This window comes from Podarcis liolepis, assembly GCF_965112155.1.
Source record: "Podarcis liolepis genome assembly, chromosome: 10".
In the NCBI taxonomy this organism is placed as follows: Eukaryota; Metazoa; Chordata; class Lepidosauria; order Squamata; family Lacertidae; genus Podarcis; species Podarcis liolepis.
In genome coordinates, this window is record NC_139562.1 from 29,685,684 (window position 1) to 29,710,658 (window position 24,975).

Here is a 24,975-nt window from a genome sequence, read left to right on the forward strand (position 1 = left end):
AAGACGAAATGCCCAGCACCAAGATGGCAGCTTCCTTTCACCTCTCTCCTGCCTGTGCCCTTCACTAAGATGGGGAGGGAGGGGAAAGAATGATGTCATCGCATGACTGTGTTTTTATGAATGAAAAGAATCCTGTGAGTGAGTAATTCCAGGAAACTCATATTACAACTCAGCAGATCGCAGCGCAGAGCCCAGCTCAGCCCTTCTCCTCGGAAAACAACAACTTCGTTTACAGAAATAAACAAGGAGATTTGGAGAGCCGAATCGGCGAGAAAAACGCGGGGGCTCCCCAAGGAAGTAGAGAAGGGAAGGAGAAGGGCAGCGAACAAAAGGCGGACTCGGGGCGTTCGGGCGAAGTAAGTGGACGGCGCGTTTGCAACTCTGTAGTAGGGAAACTTAGAGACGTCAGAGGACGAGGGGGGGGGGGCCTCTTTCTGCTTCTGGGCGCCCGGGCGCCTTCCTCGCCGGGGCTCCGGGGCGCCTTGCGCACACCGCGGGCGCACCGAGGCTGACGGCTGGGCGGAAAACCGCGTTTCGTGGCTTTATTTTCGGTGGCGAGGAGTGGCTGTTGGTGTCGATTTCCTTCAGGACACGAGAGCGAGAGCCATTATCCACTCGCCAGGCTCTTTTAGGCAGCGTTTTCTGCCCACGAGCGTAGTTTTCGTCTGTGGGGGGTATGGAGAGGAGCCCGATCCAAGAGGGATGTGGGTTCATCCTCCCCCCGTTTTCTGGGTCTCCGTCTTCGATCCACGCAGTTGCGAGGGAGCCGAGACAGCTGCAAAAAGGCAGGAAATCGCTTAATAACATTGGAGTTACTCATAGTTCATATTAACCATGTGTATGCACGTGCTGCGGCCTTGGTCACATGTAAAGATGTCTGTCTGGCACGGACGTGATCTGGGATCTGATGGTGGGTTTCGGGGTGGCAGGGCGGTCTCCGCCAGAAAATCCTCTGGTTATGTGTAGATCCGACTTCTGTTTTAGGGTTGTTTAATCTCTCCCCCCCCCCCAACGCCCCCACGCCAAACCGCGTAGTTAAAAAAAGCCAGTTATTATTTTCAGAGAACGGCGTACTGGCTTTGGCGGGCCGGGGGAGACGTGTAGAGGAGGAGGGATTCCCCAAGCAGGTTCCCTGACCCTCCGGAAGGGGGCTGGGAGTCTGGTGACAAGAGGTCAAGGAATGGGAACACGGAGGGGGGCTTTGGGAAACTTCCACAGGAGAGTTTCCAGGTCAGCATTTTTTAAGGACAAAAATAAAACAGGAGTACTCCGGTCTGGAGCAGTGCTGTGTGAATGTTCTCTCTAGAATAAGGCTGGGTGGTTGTGAGTATCCTTCATGCCTGGGGAGTCCTGACTAACTATTTGGGATCAGGAAGGAATCCCACCCCCTCGAAAACTGCCGAGATATATATATAGAGAGAGAGATCACGAAGGAGAAACCTGTGGCCTTCCAGATTTTAAAGGACTCTTAACTCCAGTTCCTATCCACACCAACGGTTAGGAATGATCAAGGTTTTTCCAACAACTGCTGGAGGGCTGCAGGTATGTAAAATATGATATAAAACATTGTCAGTTGTTTGAAAGCAACAAAATGAGCATCTGTTACAAAGCTCAAACAATGGGGGGGGGGGGAGAGAGCAGAAGCAAAACAGCCACATCAATTTTAAGAATAATTTTGGAACCCAAGAGGCTGCAAGAGAATAATGTGGTTTTCGCCCAGTGCCTCAAAAATGCCAGAGTAGGTGGCAGGTGGGCACCAGGAAACCTGTCTTGCAAGCTACACCTACTGATATTCCGTCTTCTATGCGACTATGAAAGAAGCAGGAGTCACTGCCCCCTGTTGAATCTGGCCACCCTACTAGCATCTAGCATGAGCTTGAGAGTAACCAGTTCTCTATTATTTGACACTACCCACTTTATATTATTTGACTAGTAATTTGATTCTCTTTGGGCATTTTCTTTAAAATATTATTTTTATTCTGTATCCCGTTGTGTAGTCTTGCCACACACTGCTGGACTGAGCCTGTCCAGCCGAGATGGCTACAATTTTTCCAGTGAGTTGGGTGGTGGCTGTACATGTAGGTGACAGATAAAACGCTTCAGAGAAAGAAAAGAGAATAGAAGGTAAAGGGGGGCAGTTGAAAGAAGAGGAAAAAACTGTAGGTTGAAAGGCAAAGGTTACCCAATAGATATCATAGTTAGGAAAATTACTAAATCAGGCAAGGACCTCAAAAGATACAATCACTTGTGAGAAAACTGTAAAAACAAGTGAGTCCTGCATTTAAGAGGGTTGGGCTAGATTACTCGTGGGGTCTCTTCCAACTCTACAATTCTTTGATTCTTTGTAACGTATTGTTTCAGTTTTCTTAAGCGATGATACAGTAAACAACACAACAGACCACCTCCCTCCAGGCAGGGAACAAAAATAATGATAATTCCCTGGCTGCTAATTTTTATTTTGATTCATTTAGTATAAAAACAGGAAAACAACCTTATTCAAGGCATATAGTCAGTTGTCAATTGTTTGGCACATTCAAGTTCAGGGACTCACAGGTCAGAATTTCTAAGACTGTAAGGTGCTTAATAATAATAATGTTATTTATACCCGCCCATCAGGGTATAAAAAGTTACCCACTATAAACATAGTGCACATATTTAACATATAAGTGGAAAACTGTATTTTCTGCTTTTTATAAAGAGGGTCTGATGTTTGTATATGAATGCCCACATAGATAACAATATTTTGGGAGCCCAATTAGCTGTTGCGGTTTTCACAGAAACTTTTGCCACGGACAAGTACTCTGTGGTTCCATCTCTGGCCTGCTATAAACTCTTTGATGCATGTTTATGGCTTCTGAGGAATGTAATTCTCCAACTAATGGCTTGGTCCACAGGCTAGTTATTACTCTGCTTAGGAAATTCTTTCATTAGGCCTACGTTTAGTAATGCTTTCTGTGCACAGAAAATCTGGTGCTTGTTGTTTCTGAAGATAACGTGTGCTGCACCAGGACTTTGCTAACCTTTTTCTCAGCCACTTTCAAGGTTGGCCAACCCTCTGAAAGCCCCCCAATCCAACGCTGGTCACGCCAAAAGTAACTGTGACCTCTGAACGTGTCCTCCTGCATGCATACACAGATCACATGCAGCTACACTGCAGCAGGTTTCTCTCAGATGCAGGTGGGAAGAGTCCAGGCCAGCTAGAAAGAGGAAAGCATTGGTCAGAGTTGGCTGATATTATCTTTAGCACCATCAAGATGTGCAGCACTTCAAAGAGAAACAGAAAGATGGTTATCTGTCCCTAGAGAAGCATTTGACAGGGAGGAAGAGGAGAAATGGATTCAGGGGGGTGGTGTGTAACTTGTTTTTAGACTGTGGGGCAGGTGTGGGGAACCTTTGCCTCCCCCCCCCAATGTTGCTATAAGACACCTCCCATCATCTCTGGCCTTTGGCTGTGCTTGCTCAGGCTGATGGGGGTTGTCATTGAGCAAAACCTGGAAGGCCAAAAGTTTGCCACCGCCACTATTGGGACAAAATAAACCGAGAATACAAAACTTTCTTATTCCAATCCAAACCATTGGTTGGTCTGAACCAGTGTTGTCTTCACACACACACACACACACACACACACACTGACAGGCAGCAGCTGTCATTGTTACCTGCAGGTTTTTATTTGGAGATGTTGGGAAATGTACCTCTTGGCCTATGGAACATGTGCTCTGGCCCCACCCCTCTCTCTGCTGAGGGAACTTTCCTGCGCTGTGGTATATATCTGAATGTCTGGACTTGTTCAGCTGTCACACATTGTTTATTTGCATAACTGCAAATCCTGATGATGATACTTTAACTGTACATGGACTCCCGCGCATACCTGTGGTTCCCCCTTCCCAAGCCAAAGTATTGTTTTGGTTCCCATAACATGAATGAGGAATGGAAGATGTTGCTGGAATAGGGGACAAGTCAAAGGACTTGTGCTTATCTGCTAAACCCTACGCTGCTTAGGAGCGTATAATGTTGCTTCGTTTTTTTAAAAGGTGCTGCTCTTTATCACATGAGAGTTGTATTTTATTGTGTTATTGTAAATTGCCTTGGAGGCTTTGCTGAAAGGTGGTATCTATTAAATAAATAGAAAACTGGCACATTTATACTAAGTGCATTTCCTAGATAGGGTGGCCAGATGAAGAAGAAAAAAGCTAATGTGCTGAATCCTGCACCTTTAATAGTTGTGTAGAAGAAGGGATTTTAGCAGGTATGATTTGCCATGCTATCCTTAGGGTTGCCATCCCATTCAGATCTACTGGGAAGTAAATGCCATTGAACTTGATGGAGCAGGTTATGAGTAAACGTGAGTAAACGGGCTGTAGTTGTCAGTTTCACTTGCAATCAATGAGGCTCTATTCCAAGGAAAACTGGGCTGTTAGCATTAATAGGTTTTTGTTTGGGATGACTGTGACTCATGACATGTGAAAGGTATCAAGTCAAAGGACCAGTTTAGAAGCAGCCTCTCTATCTTGAGTTCAAACTAGAGCTGTCAGATATAAAGGAGGACAGGACTAGACAGGAATACACAACTATTAAAGGTGCAGGAACCCACTACTATCTCCTCCTCCTTCTCCTCCTCATTATTATTATTATTTAGATTCATATACCACCCTTCATCACAAGATCTCAGAGCAGTCAGCAGTGGCATAGCGTGGGGGGTGCAGGGGGGGCCGGCCGCACCGGGCGCAACATCTGGGGGTTAGGGTTAGGGGGCGCAAATCCACGGGTTAGGGGGCGCTAATTACTTGCCTTGCCCCGGGTGCTGACAACCCACGCTACGCCACTGGCAGTCAGTGACCTGATTCAGATGTCCAGAGTCAGGCTTTCTGGGTGGATTTGCAAGCTGGCAACTGCTGTCTTATCTGAAGTTATATGAGGCAGCTACTTGACTGAAGCCAAGTTGGTCCGGATCTGATCTGTGCCTGGTTGAGTGACTTCCTGTGAACCACTTGTATGCTGCCTTAGACTCCATGATAAAAGAAAAGTGGAGCATAAATATAAGAAAGTAAAAAATAAATTGAGTGGCTAGTCCCCCATGATGGCTGCAAAAATCTGCACAGACAAAGGTAAAAAAGTATAAATTCATGTGTCCAAATAACAAAAAGGTGAACAGGTCACCTAAAGCATGACGGAAAGCTGAGCCAGCATTTAAATTGCTGGTCTGCAAATTTGAGTTGTGAAGCCAGGGTGTAGCCGGGCTCCCTCTGAGGCTGAGGGACTTGCTGCGATCTTCATTCACCCTAGTGAGTCTTTATCATTTCCACGTGGCTGTTACTCTGTCCTGTCTCACATTAATTTTAAATTGACATGGAATTAAGCGGACTAAATTGTATTTCATGTGAAAAGGGGAGAAGCGTAGAAGGGTGGGAAAACTAATCTTTAAATACCACTTGGGTTCAGAGTTTCCTTTCTCTTCTCTTCTCTTCTGCCTGCCACAGATAATACGCTAGTATGTGTCAGCCCTCCTCTAATATGTAGCACAAAGACGGGAAACCTGTGTGGTCTTTCAGATATTTTTGGACTCCCATTCCCATCATCCCCAGCAAGCACAGCCAATGGCCAAGGATTATGGATGGAGAAATCTAAAAAATATGAAGGACTACAGGTTAGCCACCCCTATAGGCATGAGACTGTTGCAACACTGGATTCCATCCTAATGGAAAGTGAAAGTTCAGACCGACATAGAGACAGAGATCTTAGCTGCTATTGTTAAAGCTGAGCTGGCTTCTTTCAGAGAATAGAAATTAAGCAAATAATTAACTCTTTCTTATAGATTTCTCCATACCACGTCACAATATCCTCAAATCACTATGTCCATTTTTTGATTTAGATATAAATTTGGTTCATGGACCATAAAATGTATGGTCTTTTGATCCATAGGTCATAAATTTATATAGCAGCCCCTGTTGACCTGGGGCAATCTTGCAATAGTACCCAGAGAGACCTAGTCACCCTCATCTCCTAAATTCAGAATTATCAGAATCCTATCAGATACCTGGTTCTCTCTGACCTAAAATCAGCTTTAGGTCATATTGAACTAAGGTTATGTTGGCAACAAGTCAACAGTAGAATCATAGAATTGTTGAGTTGGGAGGCACCGCAAGTGTAATCTAGTGCAGGAATCTTTTTGCCCAATGTGAGACTTGAACCCATAACCCTGAAATGAAGAGTCTCATGCCGTAATGACTGAGCCAGCCCTCAGACTATTTTTATTTACAGTGGTACGTCGGGTTACATACGCTTCAGGTTACAGACTCCGCTAACCCAGAAATAGTGCTTCAGGTTAAGAACTTTGCTTCAGGATGAGAACAGAAATCGTGCTCCCGCGGCGCGGCAGCAGCAGGAGGCCCCATTAGCTAAAGTGGTGCTTCAGGTTAAGAACAGTTTCAGGTTAAGAACGGACCTCCGGAATGAATTAAGTACTTAACCCGAGGTACCACTGTATTTTGATTTCTCACCTACCCTTTATCAGAAGGTCCCAATACGGGTTGCAGAAATAAAACATACAATTACAAAACAAAACAGTTGCAGGCAGAAAAGTTTAAAACCAGTTCCATACATCAAACCATTTAACGTAAAAAAACAGTTAAATATAGTTCCAATACAGATGCAGACTAGGATAAAGATAGCCACTTGAAAGGCTTGTTTAAAGATGGTGTTCCGTAGGCACCAGAAAGACAGAGATGGTGCCTGGCTAATGCCCTTTGGAATTATGTTCCATTACATATCATATTCTATAATGATACCAAACAGATCCACATTAGCACTTGATCACATTAATCTATTTGTATCCTCCCTTTTCTCCCACCTCCTTTGTCAACATTTAGATTGGAAGCAGGATCCTGTCTCATTGCACACACTACTTATGAAAGGGTATGAAAGAGTAGACACTGAGTCTACTCACAAATAACAGATAATTGACACGGGTCCTTTTCTACCACACTGATTTCATGCAGTGCTGATCTGAGTGAAACCAAGCTTTGGAAAACAGTTTGCAATGTTTTGGCCTCCGTTTAGCATAGTTCCTGACACGGGTAGTTCTTGAAACTTGATGGACGTTGATTTGGAGAACACAGTGGGGAAGGCATTCTGGGTATATAAGGCAGCGCTGGCAAATCTACCTCCCTGCAGATGTTGTTGCACCCCCAATTTCCATCAGCCCCTACCAGCACAGCCAATGGTCAGGGATTATGGGAGTTGTAGTCTAGCAACATCGGTTATGAAGGGGTTTCCATAAGTTGCTGCTTGGTGGGGAAAGTGGTAATGTAAACCTTCTGTTTCTTGTCGGCTTAGAAAGCACAACTTGGTGTCCTACGAGGAACTATCTTGAGCATTTGATACTATTATGCTGGAGTTCAGCTGTCTGCAGATGTTTATGCATATGCAATTATAAGCCGCCTCTGCTTTTGAAATAGCATACACATCATTGAGAAGTATCGGCTAGTTTTGAAGTAGCAACTCTCTAGTGAGGTGAGTAAGCTTCATTAGAAGTTGGATGCCAGGTCTTCGACAGTGCACATCTTGAAATGCTTCTCTTAAATTATTGCCATAATAATGACTTGTGCCAGCAGGCAAAATATAAGGACTATCTCCTGCCTTAACTCCTCTAGGAGATGAGTTGGCAACTCCCAAGTTTGAAAGGCTTTGAAGCTTATGCTGCAGAGTTTACATAGAGACGGTGGTAGGCTCAGTGAACCTGATGCAAAATGGGGTGAGAGTTTTTATTTTGATCTCTGCCGCCACCCACTGAGTTGTCTGGAGCCCCTATGCCAGTTATTGAAGGTGTTGTATTCTTCTGGAGTTGTGGTTGGACGAGGATTGGTTGCTTATCAGTATTGTGGCTGGTTGATATTGCACACTAGGGGGCCAAGTGGAAAAAGAGGACTGGGGACAGCCAAAGCTCAGTGGTAGAGCAGCTGATTTGCATACAAAAGGTCTCAGGTCATCCACTGCGATGCCAGGTATGGCTGGGGAATACTCCATTTCTGAAAACGCGAGCTGCTGTCAATCATTGTGTGGGTGCTAGAAGGGCCAGTCATCTGATTCAGCATATGGCAGCTTCCTATGTTCCTAACAGGGCTCTGTCCTCTCTTCCATCTGGCCACCATTCTGCATCCATTTCTACTTTCTTGACTTCTAACCCATGTTCCTGCTGAATCTTATTATGCATTTGTGCTGCTATTCCTTAGTCACCCAGTGATGATGTCATTTCTGTGAGTCCCCGTGCAGTTCGATCCTGTGCACTATTCCTTAGTTGCACGGTGCTCAGTGGGGCTTATTCCCCAATAAATGGGTTTAGGATTGTAGCCTTAGGGTTCTAGGCTGTGTACGCACCATACATTTAGAGCACATTAAGGAATGTGCTTTAAATGTATGCCGTGTACACAGCCCATCTCAAAGTAGACCCATTATGATCGGTGACGCTAAGTTAATAATGTCCATTATTTTTAATGGGTCTACTCAAATGTCGAATGCAGCACTTAAAGGTCTTTGGGTTGTGCTGTTCTTCTCCACCTTGTCTGCATCTCGCTTTTGCTTTCAAGTTCAATTAACATGCTCTTCGGGGACAGAGAAAAGTACACAGAAATATGCAAATACCCTGTTGCAAACCATCTCTCAAGCTGCGTTGAGGCCAGCAATCCCAATGAATTCTATGGAGCTAACTTGGGTTTCAGTCACAGTGCTTCATTGCACAGAGGGTGGCTGATGCGTGTACTAAATTGGCAAGTTAAGGTAAACATGTTTATATTTCAGAGTAATCCCTTTTCTCTCCTAGCTGTTTGCAGCCTCCTTCCTCAAACATAAGAAGAGTGGAAAGAAGCTGCCCTCCAAAAGAGAGTAGGAGAATGATCACAAGCCCATAGACCTATTTAAATATCCTAACACAGGGTTGCCATATTTCAAGAGGTAAAAATCTGGACACAAAAGGTTGTTGAGTTTTTTAGGGCAACTTCCAGAGCCTGAACCACAGCCACCCGCATACACACAAATTTTAAAATCCAAGATCCAGGACATTTGCTTTCAAATGTAAAATTGCCCCTGGATTGTAGGACTGCCAAAAGCGGACATGTCCAGGAATTCCCGGATGTACGGCAACCCTATCCTAACATACACCTCTTATTTGCCTTTAATTTCCTGATCCTGAGAAGTATAACACCAAGGGCACTCGCTTGCTACAAACCGTTCAGGCTGCTGTGCGCTTCTAAGCCTTTCCAATGAATGGCTTTATTAATTGTTATTCTGTTTACTAGTTAGTTGTATGCAGACTACCCATCTGTTCTTTATGTCCCAGCGAGGTGAGGAGAACAGTACTTCCCCCTAGTCCTCCTCCCCCTTCCACCTACTCTGCTTGCTTCATGGAATGTGGTTGCACAAGTGTCATGGAGACTTGTTGGACATTCCCTATGATGCAATTAGTGATGTCTGGCACAAATCACTGCCCCCCCTCTCCGTCACACACACAGTGGCCTGCAGCACTCCGTGAACTTCCTTAAAGATAAATTCTCTCAAGTTCATGAAAGGGTGAGACAATATATATGGGGTGGGGATAGCTGCACTTCTGTTAAACGAGAAGGAAAAGGCAGGTTTAAACAGCAGCAGAGGTTTGAGTAAAGTAGGCAGTGTTAGAAATTCAGGTTTATAAGCTACCGGTAGGTGCCAAATAGCTCCTTAAACCAAGGTATCAGTCACCAAAACGGAATATCTGTTTGCCATTTTGGGGCAAGATGGCTCTAAAGTCTTATTTTTCAAATGATGGACTGACTGATTGATTCTTAGTTAAACATCTGGCTAGTTCAGATGACAACCTTGAGCTGGGTTAAGAGCTTTGAGAAGTTAAGGAAAAGTTGTTCGCTCCAAGGATAGTCCCATATATATTGGCCTATTATGACGTCTTCTTAAGAGTGACTGCTCCTGCTCAGGCTGCACAGAAAAAGCAATTCAGTTCCAGAAATTCATTCCAATTGTGTGGATAAAATATAATGGATAGCACTCTACAGGATGGGGTATTAGTGTGTGAAAACAGTCCAGATCCAATGATTCCCAGGCATGCACCTCCAGATGATTTCAAAACAGAGTGATGATCAGTTGGGAATGTAAGGGGGTAGACAGTCTTTTAGGTATCCTAGTTCCCAGCTTCAAGCTGAATAGGGCTTTGTATATCAGTGCCAGCACCTTGCACCTACTTTGGCGGCTAATTGAGAGCTAGTGCAATTCTTTCAGCAGTGATGTAACATGACGTTGATATTCCACCCCTGTGAGCTGTTAAGCCACCATACTTTGTACTAGCTGCAACTTTAAGCAACATTATAATCTGCGCATTGAACTACATTATAAAGATATCTGAGCCTGGCGTTTCCTTTTCCACCCTTCCCTCTCTTTTGTGCTGGATAGCCCAGCCCCTGCAAGAAGCTTCCTCTGCTGCAAGGCTTCTTCTCATCCTTACCCACTGGGATGCAATGTGGTGCTACTATATTATAGGAGTATTTCACAGAGGCTGAAATGTGGTTGTGGTCAGCATTCCTTAGTTGTACAGAAAGGCCCCGACTCTCTCTAGTATTATAGAACTATTTTTTCAAAAAAATTAAAAACCTTAGCATCTGTGTAGCGCTTCAGTGTATGGAACATGCGCTCATTTTCACGAAAACTCTAGGGTAGATCAGTGTCGTCATCCCCATACTGCAGATTGAGGTGGGGAACATGCCTGACAGCGCAAATTTTACAAATGTACATGGAAGCCAATTCCACTGTGTCCAGTGGAGCTTACTCTCTGGTACATGCATTGAGAATTTCAGCTTGTAAGATATTGCCTTACCTATGGCCACCTAGAGAGTTCAGGAGAGGGGATCAAGCAAAGGCTGGTGTCAGGGTCCACACTGATGGGGGGGGTTCCCAAGATCCACTCCCTACCCCATTGTGGGTTGTCTTTCCCTCCCCCTCAGCGACCACTCTTTTTCTGACAAGTGAGCAGATTGTGACAGTGGCAAGGGAGAACAGGTGGTCCCATTGGTGGATAAAGGCCCATGGAGGATGTTTTGCCTAAGCTGTCCAAAATCTGGACACAGCACTGATTGTGAACAGAGGACTTCCTCGTTCAGAGTTTGATTTCAACACTTCACTAGCCAGCCACCCCTTGCTTCAGCTCTCGTTTCCAGTCTCCTTTCTTCTTTCTTTTCTTCCCAGTGTGTGGGATGGGGAGGCTGAAGACATGATTCATTTTGTGTCCTCTGTTCCCTGTTGATTCTGGAAGTATACCTTGGCTGCACCTGACGTGCACCAGAGCACCTGGTTCTCCTGTACCCAAGGCGTCTCCAATGTGATACCTTCTAAATATTACTGGATTCCCAACTCCCATATTTCCTGGCCATTGGCTGTGCTGATGGGCATCGACGTCCAAAACGTCATGGGTGGAGGCGGCGCACGCCAGATTGGGAAAGGTTGGCTTACCATGCCATTTCCTCTGGCACGTACAGTGCTCCCATACCTCTGCATATAAGCCCAGAATAAAAGCCAGGGACGTTCTCTCTGTATTGCAGTCCTTTGAGTGTTTTGTGCTGCTTCCTCTTCCAGAACATCTTGACTCCTCTGCTGTCATTGGCTGGGGAATCTCATCCGTCTCCCATCTGCGCAAACCCTGACACGCCACATCTTCTCGTGTTTTCCTTTACCTGTCCTGGTTTACCTTGTGGCTTCTCCGTCAGCCCTGCTTTGTGCACGGGGGCGGGGGGGGGGGCTTGCATGCCTGGCTACTTTGCAGCAGTCCGCTTCAACCTTCGGTACCGGTGGACTGCACAGTGGAGAGGGCAACACGGATGGCCTTAGCAACCTGTTTCTGCTGATTCACAGTGAGCCGGCTTTTCTCCCGCCCACGTTCCTGCTGTCTCTGGCCTATCAGTCCTCCTCAAAGGACTCTCCCTCCCTCTCTCCCTCTCTCTCTTATTTATTTAGATGGATAGCCAAGCCCGTCTGAATGGCTTGGGGCAGATAATGATTTAAAAAAAGAATCAGGTTGGCTAAAGAAGAAGAAAATACCATTCCTCTTCTGTCTTAATTAACTGTGCAAGTTTAGCCCAAAGAGGACTTTTAACACTTCTGCAAGATTCTCCATCTAGAGGGGTTGTAGGAGTTAAGTTCCTGTGGGACAGCCACAAAAAAAACTCCTCTCTGTGTGCAAAGATGGTATTGTTGTTAAAAGTGTGTCCTTAGTTTCAGATGGGATGGGATGTTGGGGAGGAGACTGACTGTATGCTTCTTTGGGGCTTGTTCATAATTCTAAGGCTACATTCACAGACAAATGTTGGTTTGTTTCCTTTTAAAATCACTGTGTTAGCAGCACCCAAGTGGGGTGCAAGCCTGGGCTGTGTGTGTGGAGGTCCTAAATGGTGGGTTTATTTATTTATTCGCTTATACTCCATTTATGCACCAGCCAAGATGAGGTTTCAAAGCAACTTAAAATTGAATTCGCCCTCAAATGGGTAATAGAAATATTAGAAGTAACTTTACATGCAGATGGGCGTTCTCAAACTTGGTCGCAGTGACATTCCCTGTTACAGGGTAAGAAGGGTCCTGGATGAGGCAAATAGAAGGCTGAGCTTTCATTATTAACTCTTGCTGAGCTTTCAGTGTTAACCCTTGCCTTTACCAAAGCAGCAAGATGGTTCAGAGGGGATACCTTACATGTATTTAGGTAGCAGAGAGGGAAAGCTTTGCAAAAATGGGATGGTTCATCCCCAGCGCTGGCAATCAACACAGTGATTGATACACATTTCCATGTGTTCATTGAAATGGGTAGATGCAAATTTAGAAATAAGTGGTGTTAAATAGAAATAAGTGGTTTAAATAGAAATTTTAAAAAATGCACTTTGCTGTAGTGGGGAAGAGTGTTACTGAGGCAACTGTGTGCCTGCTCAGTCTACAGTCCAGGTGCTGCCAACTGTTGAGGGGCAACTTTCAAGATCCCTGCTCTGTTGCTCTCCTTTTCATAGCTTCATAGAGTTGGAAGGGACCGCGGGGTCTAGTCCAACCCCCTGCAAGAATGAATCTTTTGCCCCATGGGGCTTGAGCCTATGGCCCTGATATTAAGAGTCTTGCGCTCTACTGACGGAGCTATCTAGTGTTCTTTATCGTTTAAACTGGACTTGGGCCAGGCAGCCCTTGAAAGAAAGCACTGTCCTCTCTAAAGTAGGGCACATGGCCACCCTGATCACGTTTTTTGGGGGGAGGGAAACCCTGGGGTGCCTTGCTAACTATTTCTGTGGCCTGCTTGGCAGTTAATGTTGCTCAGTCCGGAGCAATGAATCCGGAGGATTAAAGAAAATGCACCTAAGCTATAGATTGCCTCCCAAGAGAGGTCCACTTGGCTCTGTGGCGCTTGGCCTTCTGTGGAGTGGCAAAAAGTTGATTTATTTTGGCAGGGCTGTGCTTAAAGTGGGAGTGGGGTTTTCCTGTCTGTCCTTTCTTGTTCATTTTATAGTGCAAGGCCCCTATGGGTCCTGGAAAGGAAGAATCCAAAGCAAACTGCCAAATCTAAAGGCCTGCTACATTGGTGTAGCGGGGGGGGGGGGCAACTGCCCACTAAATAAAAATAGGTACCAAACTGATGTTCTGCCCGCCCCCCAACAAAATTCCTGGCTATGCTCATGGCCTGCTGGGCTGTTGTTAGTGGGGTGGGTTTCATTCAATTTTTTTCAGGTCCCCCTCCTCCACTTCAGTTTTCTTCCTTCCAAGGAAAATAAATACCCCAGTTCCATAGCTGACATACATTTCAGCCCTCATTTCAGGGTGTGTGGTACCTCGGGTTACAGACGCTTCAGGTTACAGACTCCGCTAACCCAGAGAGAGTACCTTGGGTTAAGAACTTTGCTTCAGGATGAGAACAGAAATTGCGCGACGGCAGCAGGAGGCCCCATTAGCTAAAGTGGTACCTCAGGTTAAGAACAGTTTCAGGTTAAGAACGGACCTGCAGAACGAATTAAGTTCTTAACTCGAGGTACTACAGTACTCTTTTATTTTTGCTGTGAACAGCTTGGAGAGACCCTGGGCTGGAAGGCATGGTAAAGATGCCTTTCAATTTCTCTTACAGCTGTACTCCCAGTGGAACTACTTCAACACAAGGATATAATCATAGATAAATAGAATTGTAGAGTTGAAAGGTGGAAGACAGGAGTGCCTGGCGTGCTCTGGTCCATGGGGTCACGAAGAGTCGGACACGACTAAACAACAACAGCAAAGAGTTGAAAGGGACTCTAGTCCAGGGTTTCCCAAACTTGGGTCTCCTGTTGTTGTTGGACTACAACTCCCATCATCCCTAGCCAGCAGGACCAGTAGTCAGGGATGATGGGAATTGTAGTCCAAAAACACCTGGGGACCCAAGTTTGGGAAACCCTGATCTAGTCCAGCCTCCTACAATGCAGGAATCTCAACTATAGCATCCGTGACAGAAAGCCATCCAACCTCTGCTTAAAGACCTCCAATGAAGGAGAGTCCACCACCTTCTGAGGGAGTCCGTTCCACGGTTGAACAGCTCTTACCATCAGAAAGTTCTTTCTGATGTTTAGTTGGAATCTCCTTTCTTGTAACTTGAATTCATTGGTTTGGGTCCTACGCTCTGGAGCAGGAGAAAACAAGCTTGCTGCATCTTAGTGTGATGTTTTGCCCCCACAGGTTGCTACTGAGTGGTGCAGATCCATAGTCTTGTTTTTGTTTTATTTTAAAGTGTGTTGTGGCCTGGTTTGCATGGAGTGTTAAGCCACAAGTTTCCCCACAAACAAACAAACCAGCCTCCTTTGTAGTTTGGCAAGTGTCTGGGGTGAGATGGTGAAACAAACCCTAGTTAGGGAAGGGTGCTGGTTTCACACCTAACCCCATCCCATAGTTAAAACAAACCAAGGTTCGTAATGTATGTGGGATGTATGTATATGTACTGGAGAGGATAGCTGTATTTAACAAAGGAAATTAAGTAAGAGGCTTGCAGAATGCCTGGGACTCATAGGAAGGAAGAATATTCTTCAGTGTGCATGCAGCTGGCTGGCACAAGAAGGGGAATGTCCAGCCCCTAAAGCGTTAAAGATAGAAAATATTTAAAGTATGACATTAGCAAGGGAGTTGTGTCACGGGGCACAAGCACCGTCCAGAAAAGGGGAAAGGTGCCTGGGACTCCAGCAACAAATGAGTTACAATGTGCGCTGGTTAGATGAAATGATTGCCCAAGAAGGTCTTTATAGAGTCACTTCTTTTTCGATATGCTTTTTTGAACCAGCAGCATAATTGGGCCTATTTAGTTATACCTGGATAGCTTCGTGCCTGCTGCGTGCTGGGGATACTGGCAGGAAATGTATTAGCTCATGGTTCCCCTCTGCCTCCCATCTTGAATGTCATTTGACTGTACAGACAGGTACTGTTTGTCCTCCCATGGAAACACGGCTGCCCCGAGGGTTGAAAATGGTGACTGACTAAGCTGCGGCAACAGAAGCCAAACAAAATGAGTGTATTTTCTGCTCGCTGAGCTGAAGCTGCTGAGTGCATGTGTGGCTAGGTTTCTATTCCTAGAAGAAACTCTGGCCTGGTTCTGGAGGGGCAGGTTAGCAGTGCCCCAATCCAAGCTGGCATTGTGGGCCATTTCTGCCTTCCTCAAACCGGCAGTCCTGTTTGTTCTCCAAGACTTGGGAACCTGTTGTTTCTCTAGCTGCTGGGCCTGTGCCCATCACCGTTGCATCTGTCCCCAGTCTCCTGTCTAGGCATGTCTCAGTATGAGCAAAACAAACAGACTTGAGTAACTTTTTCCCTCCTCTACCTCCTCCTCTCATTCTAAGGGGAATATGCATCTGGCCGTTTCTCTGGCCAGGGATCTTCCACAAATACATTTGGGCCCTAACCGTGTGTGTGTGTGTGTGTGTCTGTTTTGTGTGGTGAACATGACTCTTAGGAAAATTACTGCGGATTTGAAAGAACGCCACGCCTGAACTTCTGCCTCAGGTTTCATTCCTGGGGCTTTGATGCTCCTGTGAGGGAATGTGTATAAAAATCCTGCAAAAATAAATTGCTGACCTCAGGTGCTGAAGCTGACATGACTAAATTTGACCTTTCTTTGGGATCAAGGAAGTATAGCTCCCATCAAGTTTTAGAAACAGAGGCAAGGCAGATCTTACTTTGTTCTTTTCTCTTTCCACACAAACACCCAAATTATGCGCTTAGAATAAATTCAGGCTTCATTGGTCTGTTTCCGGAGCCCCCTTCCCTTTAGAAGGGAATCAGCAGTATTCAGCCAGCATGTTGGAAATTGCTTTCATAGGCTTCTGGGGCAGTAGGATAAATGGGATTTTTTTTGTGGTGCCTGTTTGGATCTAATTGTCCCTATCCCCAAAGGCTCAAAATGCATGACAGTTAAAAAAGAAAATAGCCTGCTCTTAAATGAAATCCTTGCTGATCTCTAGCACCTTTTAAAAAGAATGCTTTTATTCTCTCCTCTTCAAAAAAAAAAAAGTTTAGGGCCATGGGCATAGTTTCCTTCCATTTACCTTCCCAGCAACCCTATGAGGTAGGTTAGGCTAAAATAGTAACTGGCCCTAGGTGAGCGAGGGCTAAGCAAAGATTATGAACTCTGGCTTCCCCAGTCCAGCATTTGTACATAGCAAGGTTTGGGCTCACATGCCTGATAGCTTTCCAGTCTTCTGCATTGAGAATAGGAAACCTGTAGCCCCACAGATGCTTTGAACAGACACCTTGTACCCGCAGATAGCTGCTGGTGGTGTGGTACCTCGGGGCAGTGCTGAAACGTATGATCTGGCCATGCCCTATAGTGGCGCTGATTTAGATGGAAGTTGTCGCCAGTATAAACTTGGACCTGGGAAAATCCCTAAAATTCTCAGGTGCCCATGGTACACTTAGTTATATTCCAACATTGTGCGCCTTGACAGAAGGGCAGTGTAGTTGGACTTTGCACGTCCTGTCGGTGGCCAAAAGGCTAGTTAGTGTTGCAATGCTGGGAGGGAATTGCGTTTCCTCCCCTGATTGCCCAGTGGTTGGAAGACTTATCTGCTCTTGCAGCATATGCGAAAGCTACGCTCAGCAAGTGGCGCAAAGAGGAATAAACACTCTGGCATTTGGGGTCTGTACTGCTGCAGCCTGTTCCTCACATACCAAACTCCCTTTTAGTTTTGCTCTGGTGGCATTAATTTTTAATTGTATGATACTGCAGTACAAATTGCTATTATCCTTTTATTGTTTCTCTTGGTTGATTGTCTTGTTAAGGGGAAAACAAGAACCAATAAAATATTAACAGGTGTTTTTGTTGTCCTTTTAAGGGTGGCTAGATCCAGCCAATGGGCACTGCTGAGGGAGCTGGGTCAGTCAGAATAATAATAATAATAATAATAATAATAATGGGGTCCAGGACAGACAGCAGCAGCGGGGCCTTGCCAGGGTAATCATGGTAGCTGGTGAAGGGTGCCAACTGCCCTTTTTGCTGCAAAATCTTTTAACAAGAAATCCTTCAGGCTACCGGTGTCAACGCAAAGGCTTCTGCTAGTCGATATAACTGAGATAGTCCTTTTCCCTAGTGAAACAGCTGGTCCCAAAAAATGCACAGACACCTGGCTGCAGGCAGAGCTGCTTAATGCCTGATCCCCTAAGGAGAGCCGATCTGTATGCATCTGCACTTGGGGGATGTGGGGATTCTTGCTTATTAGGCACCGGCCGCCAAGTGGCCTGAATACCTCTGCTGTGCACGTAAAAAGAGATTGTGTTGATTCTCTCTCCCTGGTGGCTTTCTAGGCACTGTGGCATGTCAGAGACACACCCGCCAGCTGGCTCCCCACCGTTCTGTTTCCTCCCTCTCAGGAAATGTTTGCCCTTGTGCAGTTTCCGGTAGCTGCAGGACATGCCCAGTGTAGAGACGCTATTGCGGTGTGTGTGTGTGTGTGTGTGTGTGTGTGTAGCTTTTTGGGGAGGTAGGTGGGCTAGTGTGTGAGAGCATCAGAAAATCAGGACAGATTTTTTAAATGTATACGCACACACACACACACACACCCCAACACCAACAAGCATGACTCATTCTGGCACTGGGTCAGCAATCTGGTGTATCTCCTTTGCTCTACTGGACCAAAGAATTGTGGAACATTAGAAGAATCTTTCCACCCACCCACAAGGATGGTTTTCTTAGGGAAGAATCCAAGTGTCTGTTCTGTGCCTGTGCATTTGGCACGACGGCTAGGGGAGGATGGGGTTGGGAGACCCAAGCAGGGCAAAAAGGAAGGGGTATGTTTGTGTGGCAGATGTTGCCTCTCTCCACCCACCCCACCCCCCAGAGAGCACAAAATGCAGAGGTGGATAGAGATCACAGGCTTATTTTTATTTTATTTTTCTGTTCTGCTCAATTACAGACTCTTTTCCGGGGGATCGGTGGGAGCGCGACGTAAAATGTCATCTGACAGCTTGTCGAGCAAAGCCCTAAAGGTAAGAGTGTCACTGCACTGAAGAACATGCTTCTCCCACCCCTTGTTTTCATAGATCTCTAGATCTATGAAAGTCAGGCCTGGATGGGAGGGTGAGAGAGGCTGATCCATCCCATAACTGCGGGTCAGTGTGGGAGAATGGTCATTATGCAGGTGAGCAACTGTCCATATGTTTAAATGGAAAACCTGGCCCCATTTGGAACAATTCAGAAATATGCAAGAGCACCTTTGCCCAGCGTTTCTGCTGTGTATTTTCTGTAGCTTTTCCCCACCTCCTCCTTTACTCTCCCTTGCCTTTCACTTTCCCTCTCTTCTCTGGGCCCCCATTTCTTATTTCACAACTCTGCTTCCTCCCTCTATTACTGCCCGCTTTTTCCTGTCCTACTCCCCGAATGTTCGGAGCCAGTAAATATACGTGCAGAAGTTAGTGTGTGGAATTAGACTTTCTCCCCTCCCACCAGCAACAAGCACAGGAGGATCCTGAGAATCTGGACTTCCTTAAGCTTTTTGAGAAACGCGAGTTTCTAATCCTCATGGTGGGCAAAAATATGTTTTGGAAAGTGGCAGCAGACAGTGTCTGCAAAAGATTCCAGTCTGGGTGGAGCCGAAAGGGGAAGGATATTCTGTGCTCTTCCTCTGGTACTTTTCCTCTGAGGGTGTGATCGCACTACATTTTGTTTTGTTCAATGTGATCTGCCTTTTACTACCAGGATTAGTTTGTGCTGCATGTGATCACCTTGCCTGTTGTATCGGAGTCTCTCCAGGCCCCATCCGTATTTTCTTTCTTGGTAACATCAGTCTGATGTGATACCTTGGCCCCATGTTCCTTAAACCATGTCAGGGCTTTCCCCATATATAGAGTTAAAGGGCTTCCCCTTGTACACAACTTGACCCAAGTTGTACAAGAAGTTAGCTTAGGAACAGGAAGGAAAAGGAATGTCTTAACTGGAAATTATAACACTTGTTTTCCCACTTGCTGGGACTATAATGGAAGGAGAAGCTGAGCAAGCCGGTTTCCTGAGAGATTTCTCGCGAAACAGCCTGTAGGGGTGTGTGGTAGGTGAGCACACCCGTGATGTTTGAGGAAACGAAACAATAATAATAAAGCAGTGTTGAGCAATTGGTGTTATTTGTCAAGAGGCCTTGAGGCTGAGCAGGTACTGAAAATAGAGACACCTGATTCCTTATCTTGTCCAGGTGTCCCTTCCTAATGCTAGCCATCAGCGTCCTGAATTTTACTGCTTCTTGTTTTGGTACACCACTTCTCTATTCAAAACAACACTACTATAAATCTTTTTTTGGTTCACTGTAATTGTCTTGAGGTTTCGTGTGGTTTCAAGGGGTGCGGAACTGAAGCTTGTAGGTTAAGGCAACCAGGGAGTGGGGGGCACTCTACAAGGTGACGTTCCTGTTTTAATTGTCTCACACCTCAAAGTGTCCTGGATATCAGATTATAGAAAGCCTATGCTACACCTGTTGCACCAGTTACTGATTTGTTATGCTAATCATTTCAAAGTCACTGAGTTGAATCCAGACTAAGTTAGTCATACTTTCAATCTCATTGACTAGTCCCGCTGAAAGCAATGGGATAAATTAGTCATGAGTCACTTGTAAGTCCTATGGACTTTGATGGAACTAAAGCATAGGGTCAGATCCGGACCAAGTTCGGTACTTTTAGTTAATTTTAAAAACACACCCATATTTTAGACATAATTTGTGAGCACTCTTGAATATCTGTTAGAAGTACAGTGGTACCTTGGGTTACAGACGCTTCAGGTTACAGACGCTTCAGGTTACAGACACCGCTAACGCAGAAATAGTACCTCGGGTTAAGAACTTTCTTCAGGATGAGAACAGAAATCACGCGGCGGCAGCGGGAGGCCCCATTAGCTAAAGTGGTACCTTAGGTTAGGAACAGTTTCAGGTTAAGAACGGACCTCCAGAACGAATTAAGTTTTTAACCTGTAGTATCACTGTATGTGTAAATTACCACAGAGCTGTGGAACCTGTGGTCCTGTCGAGGCCTGGTAGTTAAAATCGATACCTCCCATCATCCCTGACCATTGGCCATTCTTCCTGGTGCTGATGGGAGCTGTAGTCCAACAACATCTGGAGGGCCACAGGTTCGACATCCCCAAAAAAACATAATGTATGCATTTTATAATGTGCATCACTCCTGTCAGAGCACTTGGGTTTCCTTGGTGCAGAACGTTGCCAGACCTGCTCAGCTTCCTCCTTGGCTTCTTGCCTTTCTGAGCTGCTCTCCCTCACCTCATGTCCCTTTTTCCTGAGCTTTTCTGATGCTCAATACTCACCTGCTCCTTCTGCTCACCAACAGATCAAACGGGAAATGGGCGAGAACACGCCACACCTTTCCGACGAAGAACTAATGGGTTTGTCGGTGCGAGAACTGAACCACCACCTGCGGGGCCTGTCCAAGGAGGAGGTCGCGCGGCTGAAGCAGCGCCGGCGCACGCTGAAGAACCGCGGCTACGCGGCCAGCTGCCGGGTCAAGCGGGTGTGTCAGAAGGAGGAGCTGCAGAAGCAGAAGACGGAGCTGGAGAGGGAGGTGGATAAGCTAGCGAGGGAGAATGCCGCCATGCGCCTTGAGCTCGACGCCTTGCGCGGCAAATACGAGGCGCTGCAGGGCTTCGCCCGCACGGTCACCGCACACGGCACTACTGGCAAGGTGGCCACTGCCAGCGTCATCACCATCGTCAAATCTGGCTCCAACCAGGCCACATACTCCTAGTGTCCGTAAGCCCGTGTCGCGAACTGAGTCCTGTTGCCATGCCTCTGCCCAGCTCTCACCTAGAATGGCTGTAGCTGCACTGGCCCCTCCCCCTTCTTCCACTTTTCTTCTGCCATCCAAAGGAGACAGAATCAACTTGAAGACGAAACGGCTGAATGTTGAACTTCCTCCTCTGTCCCTTAACCTTCATGAGGAGAGGGTGGGAAGGTGGTGCCCGACTTGCGTAATTAACTGTTGATGTTTATCCGTGGATTGAGATGCAGTGGCCAGTTATCCCCTTTTTCCTCTCTCCCCCTCCCCTGTTTTATGTTTGCCAGGTTTCTCTCCTCTTGCCTTTCTGCGTACCCTTGCCCCCAGCTGATGCAGTGGGGTGGGCCTAGAGAGGGCTTCCCTGCTACAAGCTGGGAACACAGGCTCGGAGAACCTTTCGGCCGCAAGGGTTACAAAAGGGAAATAGCCTTCCTGTGAGAGGGCAAACTAGGTAGAAGCCGCCATGTTGTCGGTGAGAGCTGCCGCTGCAGGAACCATCCAGGATGAAGCAAGGTTCTGGAGCCCTTGTCAGCTCACCTTTCTCATCCTGGCCCTGTGTTTGTCTGTGTTGTCACTCTGCCTTTCCTCTTCATTGTATCTCACAGCCATGCACCCTTTGGCTCAGATCTCTTCAATTTGTGGGTGTGGTTTGAACCGGCTGTAGCAAGAGCAGCCCTAATTAGACCTGGGCCTTTGGTATGTGGGCAGGCTCAATAACAATAAAGAGGGAACTAATTGCAGCAAGGGACAAGGAAGGAAATTATTGCTGTACGGTCGTACGAACGATCTGAGGAAGGGGTCACTGAGGTACATGCCGAGAAGACAAGGTCAGTTGCTGGTATCCCACTCTAGCATGCTAGAATACAGCGCACCGCAGTGATTTGAAAAGGCAGCCGCTGTCTCCAGCTGCGCAGGTGTGCGTGACGCTAGTTCATGGGACACTATGTTGTAACGGTGCTCTTGGGCTGAGGTTGCAAGATCTCTGACGTAGAGTGGAAGCAACGTCCTAGGGAGAGGGAGAGCAAGCTAGGAGAAAGTGAGGAGGGGAGTGATGGGGCGAGGCAGGAGAACGAAGGGTAAAGCATGTGAAATACTTGAGATGGGGAAGGGGAAACAGGATTATAACTGAAATCCTGGGAAAGCCATTTGGTTCTAGTGTGAATAGTTTGCAGAGGCATCGCTGTGGTGGCCCCTTGCCCAATTTTGCAGTATTCCTGTTGAGTGACCTGTATGATGATTTGGGGACAAAGAGGAGGCAGTCAGAAAGAAACCCCAGCATGATCTGCAAAGTGTGTCTAAATCAACCTGTTTGAAAATAAATGGCAGATGAGGCATTGCGAGGAGAGAAACTTCCATATTTACTCTCCATCTTCCCTGTGTAGTGGAAAAAAACTAGGCCCAGAGCATCAGGAAATAATTTAACATCAATGTTACAAAAATTGAAAAGCATCTACTTTCAGGAGAATTTAAGTATGCAGAGGACTGGCCCAGCCCCAAAGTCAGGAGGATTCTGTAGCAGGGATGGGGAACCTGTGGCCCTTCATCTCTTGTTGGGTTGCAACTTCCATTGTCCTTGCCCTTTGCTCATGTTGGCTGAAGTTGGTGGGAGAAGCAGCCGAACAACAGCTGGAGAGGCGTCCGTTCCACTTCCCCAACCTAGACTAAAAGAAAACCCTATGAGCCCCTTTGTGCTCTCTGTAAACAAGTGGGGGGATGTCCATTCACTCTGGTGGAGGAAGGAGAAGAAACTGCACGTGGGAACACTCATCAAACAGGGATGCCACACCATTCTCTGGCCTGCATCCCCCTTCTCTTTGCTCCATTCAGTTGTATGGAAGAGGGGAGGGGGCACTGCAACTGGTGTAGGGAGGGGAGGGTGCAGAAGAAACACAATTTCCTCAGCCCTGTGCAAGCCAGCAAGTGTATATTGAAAGATTAATTTGCACACAGGGCAGTTTAAAATAGCTTAAAGCAATCCTGGCTACACAAACCAAAACTGAGAGCTCCTCACCAAAAGCAATTTCTGCCCTAATGAACTACCCAGATAAAAGTTGGTTGGAGAAACTGAGGTGAAGGGGAAGCTGAGCTTTGCTCGGAGGAATTAAGAGCTCACAATATTTATCCCAGCATCCTTTTAAGGGTGCAATTCTGGGGGTTGATGGGAGTTTGAGTCCAAGGTTTATTTGGAGGCATGACATTGGTTAGCCTGATACTAGATGCCCAATTCACCCGGGAGAATAAGCCCCACCAAACTCAGTAGGACTTCCTTCTGAATAGACACACATAAGGTGGCACTGTAAATAATACTGATTAGCGAAAGTTATGCATTGCTGACCAGTCAGCATTTGAGTGAGTTTTTCCTCCTCTGAAGTTTAAGTGTCCCTCTAGATTACTGCTCTTCCACTGGGAATGAACAGTGGTGCCATAAGAAGCCCAGCAGAGGCTCAGTTTAAATGTGATGCTAAGTGGGTTTAAAAATATATGTGCTGAGCCAGGCTTCAATAAAGCTGCTGTTCCCTTTAAACCAGGTTTGGGATGGGATTCATGGGATTCATGTGGCACAGAGATGTGCTAATGGTGCATGCAGGAACCCAGCACCCGATTAAAGCATAATACTCACCTCTAATCCACCGGGGGAAATCGGTTTTGGCCCAAGCTGGGAGCATAAGAAAGGGGGGAAAGGAAACGTACACCACCTACAATCTCATCAGCCCTGGAATGCTAGGTTCACCACCTCGTTGATGATGTTAAGATGTTGACAAGGAACAAGTCAGGGTTGGCTTGAGTGCAGGTAGCCATGAAAGGGTATGGAGGGTCAGATTAGATGAGTCTTGAAGGTACCTTCCACCCTTAAATATATGTGCTAATATAGGAACCAGTGAGCATTTGTGGGCAGTCACTTCCAGGCATGTACCACAGTGACTTATTTATATGGCAAACAATTGACCCTTTGATTTCTTTAGACATATGGTTGGGTTCACCCATCCTGCAGCTTACAGTGACATCACATCCCCCTCCATGATGGAATCAGCTTCCAAACCAGTGTTGTCTGTCTATCCGTCCGTCCATCCTCCCCCTCCACCCTGTGATGATGCTTATGGGGGTTCCCTATTTAGCATTTCCCCTACCCCTGTTTCCCTTTGTCCCTACCTGTGATTTATTTATTGCACGAATATAAGTTATTTTTCACGTCCTTTATGCCATTCCGCCTTGTGGCACGGCCAGGATGTTGGTACAGAGCCGTACTTTATATTTTATATATGCAAATCACATTTTATCTTCTATAGAGCAAGAAAAGTACTTATTTATTTTCTGACTTACAGTAAGTGTCCTGCCAGACTCCTCTGTATTTTGTAGACTTTACAAATAAAGCCAGATTTTTTTTTCAAAACGGAGAAGCTAAAAACAAGATGTTTGTGTTTTTCTCAAAACTGTCTTTGCAGCAGCGAGAGGTGCCAGGTTGAAGCTATAGGAGGCAGTTTTCGGGATCTTCTGCACCACTGAAAAATATTAACTCCAATCTTTGAGTGACAGTAACACACACCCTTGAAAGACAATAATGTGGGTGCATTTCACACCAGTTTAGAGGGAAATTGTATACATGAGAACAAACAAGTGACCTCATAGAGCTAAAAAGAATTAAAAATGAGGTCAGTGATAGGGAACCTATAATTGCTAGACTCCATCACTCATCAACCGCAGCCA

General features: G+C 46.1%; 1 protein-coding gene across 3 annotated transcripts; it reads left to right on the plus strand.

The window, feature by feature from the left end:
- On the plus strand, positions 1–24,676 carry MAFF (MAF bZIP transcription factor F). Of its 3 annotated transcripts, none has more exons than XM_083462488.1 (3): positions 1–356; positions 18,417–18,489; positions 20,827–24,676. In XM_083462488.1, exons 2-3 carry the CDS (start codon positions 18,454–18,456, stop codon positions 21,238–21,240), a joined length of 450 nt encoding a protein of 149 aa, XP_083318614.1. In that variant the 5' UTR covers positions 1–356; positions 18,417–18,453; the 3' UTR covers positions 21,241–24,676. The 3 variants fall into 3 exon arrangements, with proteins under 3 accessions (XP_083318614.1, XP_083318616.1, XP_083318615.1); XM_083462490.1 differs by lacking the exon at positions 1–356 and adding an exon at positions 447–785; XM_083462489.1 differs by lacking the exon at positions 1–356 and adding an exon at positions 1,234–1,542.
- The last annotated feature ends 299 nt before the right edge of the window (positions 24,677–24,975 follow it).